This window comes from Chanodichthys erythropterus, chromosome 22, assembly GCF_024489055.1.
Source record: "Chanodichthys erythropterus isolate Z2021 chromosome 22, ASM2448905v1, whole genome shotgun sequence".
Taxonomy (NCBI): Eukaryota; Metazoa; Chordata; class Actinopteri; order Cypriniformes; family Xenocyprididae; genus Chanodichthys; species Chanodichthys erythropterus.
In genome coordinates, this window is record NC_090242.1 from 16,377,751 (window position 1) to 16,385,164 (window position 7,414).

The 7,414-nt window shown below is 38.0% G+C and overlaps 1 protein-coding gene across 1 annotated transcript in view; it reads right to left on the reverse strand.

Moving 5' to 3' along the window:
* The window catches only part of npdc1a (neural proliferation, differentiation and control, 1a), a 28,385-nt gene extending 20,973 nt beyond the window's left edge, over nt 1-7,412 (reverse strand). Inside the window, exon 1 of the mRNA XM_067377019.1 lies at nt 7,125-7,412. Coding sequence (XP_067233120.1) covers nt 7,125-7,227 — 103 coding nt within the window. The 5' untranslated portion in view covers nt 7,228-7,412. The remainder of the gene's footprint in view (nt 1-7,124) is intronic.
* Between the last annotated feature and the right edge of the window lie 2 nt (nt 7,413-7,414).

Below are 7,414 nucleotides of genomic sequence, written 5' to 3' on the forward strand. Positions count from 1 at the left end.
TGTATCTCTATGCACTATGCAATGGCTCAGAAAACCTGGAATATAGTGCAGAATAAAAAAAACTGTATAGTGCTTTATATTGTTTTTGTGCCTTTTGTGTGGTATAACAATAACAAAATAGTATATGCGCAAAATATCGGAATCTCGTCCGGCTGATACCCGATCCAGCAAAAATGGCAGTATCAGAGCGATGCCTGAATATCGTATCGGCTCATCCAGAGTTTGTTTTATTCTGCGTCATGTTAAAGGGGACAAATAATGTCCCTTTTACAAGATGTAAGTTAAGTCTCTGGTGTGCCCAGAATGTGTGTGAAGTTTCAGCTCAAAATACTCCACAGATAATTTATTATAGCTTGCCCCTATTTGGGTGTGAGCAAAAACACGCTGATTTTGTGCGTGCTCCTCAAAACTAGCCCAAACGCATTTCAAGGGGGTCCCACGGTAAAAAACTCTTTCCAAGGGGCAAAATTTGTGTTTATGGTGGGGCTCCCCTGGTAAAATTCGCATTCCAGGGGCTAAATATCACATTATTTGGGGTCGATTCAACCTGTGGACATGAAAAACAACCCGCGGCAACAGTGTAAAAGTAGCCCAATTCCACGGGAAAACCACTTTTCAGAAGAGGGCGGAGCTTTAACAGCTTGCGCTTCGGTTTCTCAACAATAATAAAGCTGGAGAATCTCACGCAGCCAAAATGACGACTGTCGGTAATGGTGTTTAGCCTTACATTGTTCAAACTGGAGTCGGATACTGATGGAGAGACTCAGGAAGAAGTTACAACTTTTAGAATGCAACTGGACGTTTCTGAATGGTTAGTGGATAAATTTATGTTGCTGTGGAGTTGATTCAACTCATTGACCAGCATGTGCTTTCATGTTCATCCTTTGTGCAAATCCAGCGTTGAATTGACCCTTGTTTGTGAAGCAGTCTGTCGTAAAATGACGGCATGGCAACAACACTCTACTACAACAATTCTTCATCTTCTCTAAAGCAGCCCAACATGGCCTCACCCCCTTTGTTGCATGTTCCCGGGGGCAGGGTTTATGTAAATTTTAGGCTTAGTGATGTCACTAACCCAGGAAGAAGCTTCTTGTAGTCCCTACCAGCCATTTGTTGTAGTCCTTAGAGAATTATTTAAAAGAAAATATCTCCCTTTGCATTGAACTAGCTAATGTTAAAAAAGTTCAATCATAATCAACCTCCCCTGCACATACTTTTAAAATCTAGCATTTAGTTGAACCTGATAAGCACTCATTGTCACAGTTGTAAACACGACGGCTTTCTTCTTCCATGAGGAAACACACTGTATAGTCTTCACTGTATGAATTAAATATAAACTGATACATAATAAAGATACAAAAATGATTCAGTCAAAAGCAGTTTTTGTCAAGTTTATTAGGCTGCTATTCCTTTAAGGACAAATGCACAAATCTAATATACGGTTACACATCCGATTTACTCCAAACTGTTTATGCTCATGTATAAACCGCACCGCATTTGAGTACTCTTTAGCAGCTTATTGTGATTAATAACACTCTAACATGTCAATAGCTTAAATAACACACAAAGTTAAAGAAATGTAACACTTAGAAAATCGTTTTTTATTTGTGAATTGATGCGAATCGGCAGAAGATAGGAATTGCGATTTATGTGTGTATTGATTTTTTTTCTCCCACCTCTAATATATACCAATAAATTAATCATGTGAATAAATGAGAGTAGAAAAGTGTAGTAGAGTATGCAGGTTTCCACACTTCATTTGCACAGAGTAACTGATGGCGATTGAAGGATCATTTGAATAGTTACATTCAAGAGCAATAAAATATTTGATTGTGGGAATTTCTAGGTACGACACATTCAGCTGGGAAGACTTGTACAGTAAAAGGGACATGTGAATACAGATGGATACTTAGATCATCAACAAATGACTAGAATTTAACAGCCATTCACACACACACAGACGGACGTCTGGTCGTGGAACCTGAAACAAGCTTATTCAGTTTTTAAAAACACGCTATTTTACACATCCTCAGTGCTTACTATCCTTACAAAACTATAAAATAAATATAAAAGCAAAACAGAAGTCAACAAATATGCCTGGAAAATTCTCACGGATTATGCACAAAATAGATTGTGTAACATCAGACTGCGCTTCAAGAGTCTGAGGGTCTCTTTATAGTCTGCCTGGCTCGGATCCTAATTATCATTAACAAAAACCCAATAATGACACACTCTCATTAGTGAGAGAAATGCAGTGAACCACAGGAAATGAGAACCCAGATTTACGCCCACATCTTTCAATAGCCACATTAAGACACAATCACTAACCACCCTTTTGGCCCAGAAAACTTTCAGTACAGTACAGAACAAAGTGTAAGTCTCAGCTCTAAATGTGCCTTCCGCAACCAAGTTGGCAACCTGTGTGTACTCAATGAGGGAAGACTGAGGGGTGGATGTTTGCTGTGTGTTACTGAACACTCAAGGGTGTGTTTGGATTTTATAGTGCGTATTTAAACATGTACACCATGTTTGTTTGTGCCTTAGCTGTATAAGAAGTACACATTTTGAGTCTCACTCGTCAGGATACAGATAATATGGCCGCAGCTGCTTCGTTCTCACACGGCGAGGTTTGTAAAGAGCATGTGGCCTTATTCAGGGATCTGCTGCAGAGATAAGCCACTGTCCTCAATGTGCGCTCTGCAAATCATCATTGTGACAGCAACAGGCTGTTTCCAGATCTCTGTATAGCCTTAGATCCTCACGTTCCCCTGAGACAGCAAGAGCAGGGTCCGATTCTGCAGTTACTACAGCAACGCAGCTAACCTTTTCTCAATCCACTCCATCACCTCCGAAGAGAGCAATGCAGCACTCAGACACCTCACACTACCCAAACACATTTTATGTAAGTGCATTATGTAGCGAGCTGTAACGAGAACTGCAGTGTAATGGAAAGAGGTTTTGCCCACTATGTGAAACAGCAAGGTCCCTTTCTTATATATCTTTTACCCTGTGCTTTATGAGGAGCAGGTTTAAGTTGGCATTTTAAGGTTCAGATTTCAAGTTTGAGCGTCTAACAAAGCACTGAAATGTTCTTCAGATCGGTATGCTATTGTGCAGAAACTAAAAGCCCTAGCACTTAAGTATACAAAAGCAGCTTCAAAAGGCAGCAATTAACATAGTTAACATAGTACAACGTAGTACAAATGAAAATAAAAAGGGCTCAGGACATAGCAGTGTTGTACCTCAAACATTAAACATTTCGGTGTTTTGAGCAAGTTGTACAATCATAGGCCAAGTTCGAATTATTATGAAATTGGGTATAGACTAACCAGGGCCATTTTCTTCACGAAAAAGATATCTACAGCACAGTGATGGTCTGATAAATAAACTGAAAACAAAAGAGAAATGTTGAAAAATGAGAACTAACGGCAATGAATGAGTTACTTAAAGGGATGGTTCACCCAAAAATGTCCAATGATTTACTCACCCTCAAGCCATCCTAGTATATATACTACTTTGTATATGACTATCTACTATCAGACAAACACAATAAGAGATAATAAAAAATAAAATAAAATATCCTGGCTCTTCCAGCCTTTATAATGGTAGTGAATGGGGGGGTGAGATTTTGAAGCCCCAAAAAACTGCATCCATTCTTCATAAAAATGGCTTCTAGGGCATTAATAAAGGCCTTCTGAAGTGGTTTTTGTAAGAAAACTATCCATATTTAAAACTTTATTATCTATAATAACTAGCTTTTGGCAGATGGCCATACGCATGATGCAATGACGAACATGAAAGCGCAGAGGATAGAGCAAAACAAAACACCGGTCACGAATTAGAAATCTAAAACAAGAATTTTTAAAGAGAAATGTTGGAGGATTTCGATATAAGAGAAGATGAGCTTGAGTTTGTTGCCCAGCCCTATTTGTTTAAACCGTGAGAGGTGTCTAAGCTTATGATACTCCTACATCCTATATCATCGCGTCACTGGTTACTCTTGTCGCGCAAGTCGACTTGCACTGTATGCGAATGGTTTTAAATATGGATATTTTTCTTATAACTACCCATCGCTTCTCTTCAGAAGGCGCTTTATTATCCCCCTGGAGCCATGTGGATTATTTTTTTTTATGATGGATGGATGCATTCTTTTGGGCTTCAGAATCTCACCCCCCATTCACTACCATTATAATATAGGATATTTCTGAATATATCTCAGATTGTGTTAATCTGAAAGAAGATAGACATATACACCTAGGATGGATAGAGGGTGAGTAAATCGTGGACAATTTTCATTTTTGGGTGAACTATCCCTTTAAATTACTAAAACTACAACTGAAATAAAAATAAAGCTAAAGAGAAATATGTTAAAATGAGAAAAGCACATAACAGAATTACTAAAGATTAAAGGTGCCATAGAACGCTTTTTCACAAGATGTAATATAAGTCTAAGGTGTCCCCTGAATGTGTCTGTGAAGTTTCAGCTCAAAATACCCCATAGATTTTTTTTTTATTTAGTTTTTTAACTGCCTATTTTGGGCCATAATTATAAATGCGCCGATTCAGCGCGCGTCCCCTTTAAATGCTCGCGCTCCCTGCCCCCAAGCTCACAACTCTATAATACGTTGCATGAACAAAGTTCACACAGCTAATATAACCCTCAAAATTGATCTTTACAAAGTGTTCATCATGCAGCCCATTGGTATTTATTTGGACGTTTACATTTGATTCTGAATGAGTTTGATACTAGCCTATGCTGTGGCTAACGGGCTAAAGCTAACATTACACACTGTTGGAGAGATTTATAAAGAATGAAGTTGTGTTTATGAATTATACAGACTGCAAGTGTTTCATAATGAAAATAGCGACGGCTCTTGTCTCCGTGAATACAGTAAGAAACGATGGTAACTTTAACCACATTTAACAGCACATTAGCAACATGCTAACGAAACATTTAGAAAGACAATTTACAAATATCACTAAAAATATCATGATATCATGGATCATGTCAGTTATTATTGCTCCATCTGCCATTTTTCGCTGTTGTCCTTGCTTGCTTACCTGCATAATTTCTGTTGATTTAGCTGTGCAGCTCCAAATGTTAATACTGGCTTGTCTAATGCCTTGAACATGGGCTGGCATATGCAAATATTGGGGGCGTACATATTAATGATCCCGACTGTTACGTAACAGTCAGTGTTATGTTGAGATTCGCCTGTTCTTCAGAGGTCTTTTGCACAAATCAAATTTACATAAGAAGGAGGAAATAATGATGTTTTAGACTCACTGTATGTCATTTCCATGTACTGAACTCTAATTATTTAACTATGCTGAGGTAAATTCAATTTTCAATTCTAGGGCACCTTTAAACAAATTAAAATAAAAACTAAAAATATAAAAGGAGGACTTTTTAGGAGTACTTTCAACTACTACTAGTTTCAGAAGTCCACTATACCACTGAGATTGGCTAATGATATTCATAAAAGTGCTCCTCAAACAAACAGACCTTGCTTTATTCACCTGCACGAAACAGGCATGATTATCTACACATGCTCTGGTCACCATCTGTGAAATGGCTAGCGGCTCTAACCACAGATCTGTCTTTCTCTGTGAAATATAACATGCTGTTCTGTGGCGATCAGATAATCAACAGCCTGGGGGGGGGGGTTCACACTAAACGTGGCAGCTCTTTTCAGAAGTCACACGCTAGAGAACAACAAACAATCTACAATGGAAAACATGCATAAACACACATTAACAGCACTAGGAGATGAGATAAGAGAGAGAATAAGAGGAAAAGAGGGACGCAAAATCTCCATTGGTTAGCCTGTGGGCATGTTACGGAAAAGTGGAAACCTTTAGAGCAACATGATAGGTAGGGTAAAATTAGTGCATATATAAATATAAAGAATTATTTTAATAATTTGTATTTGATATTCAGTTGCTGGATAAAACTATACAAGTAAAGGGTGCTCAGCGCTTGCAGATGTGTGTCAGTCGGAAAGAGATTGTGAGAGAGAGTTGTGCCAATGTCCAGATGTTGTGATTCCCACAGAGGTCTGAAAAAGAAACTTGATAATCTCTCCTCATGTTCTCCATAATTACTGCACTCACATCCCACATTCCAGACTATTGCAATGAACATTTGACGAATCAATCAGACACTGGCTTGATGAGCACAGAACAAACCGAGTGAAAATATACGGATTTCCTTCAAACAGATTTCCAATAAAGTGCAAATAGGACACCAGATTCTGAATAAGAGCACTTTGAATGAAGGCATTTACTACATAAATGCATACATAAAATCTATTACGTGAAAAAAGTTAAATAAAAAATGTACGACAACAGCATCTGCTTATGGTACCGGGTTTGACAATTATTGCATGATTTAAAACAAATTTTAGCGAAGAAAAAAAAAATTAAAATATGCTTTAAAAAAATGCAATATTAAGTTAACTTCCACTTAGTTCAGCTAAAAGTTAATGTCTCTCCCACATAAAATTTAATTAAGTAAAATTCAAATGTAATGTACAAATAGATGACTCTGTACATCAAAAATGAATATGTTGGCTTTGCAATGTAAACATCATGGTAAAAGCATGGAAATAAGAACTATACATTAACACATTAATTTTTATGCAATATCAACTAATCTCTCTATCCACCAAGGGGGTCCTTGATCTTAAAACAGTTTTTAATAACACTTTAATAGGACAGGATCCAAATAACTGGGAAAAACACAACAAGGAAATTCCATTATATTTTCCTTTCCTCCTTCATGTTTGTGTTTCTCCACTTGTTTAACCGGATTAGGGTTTATATAGACTGCCTGACTCCTGTTTATTCTAACTGGTATATCTACAACTTCATAGGTGTAATAAAGAAGAACCCACATGCCTAAACTAAAGCAATTCACAAGTATAAAAATATTGAAATTCACAATCAGCTTTGGAAATCAAGGATATTGTCTAACATTAAATTAAAGTTATATTTTAACCACTTTAAATAGTGTTTTCACATCATTTACCATGAATGACATATTAAGTATTAAATATATATATCCTATATTAAATAAGAGCTCACAAAAGCTGAGTGCTACCACCAGACAGACAGACACTTACCCGGCATACTCGCACCGACGGCGGCGAGGATTACGCAGATCAAGACCCCGGGTAGGAGAGAGGCCCGGGCTTGCCGTGCGCTCCGACTTGGGGAAAACAACATCCTTCACTGCGCTTCTCAAGTCCAGGACAGTAGATAAAAGCTCCGGGGTGTCATCATCTGTGTGGGTCGGATGGACGATTGAGAGATACAAACCGGCCCGAATAAGGATGAAAGCGTCAACTCAAGAAGAGCGTTAAGCCGCTGCCCGTGTGGTACAGAGCTAAAGATAGAGGAGAGAGATTGCGGC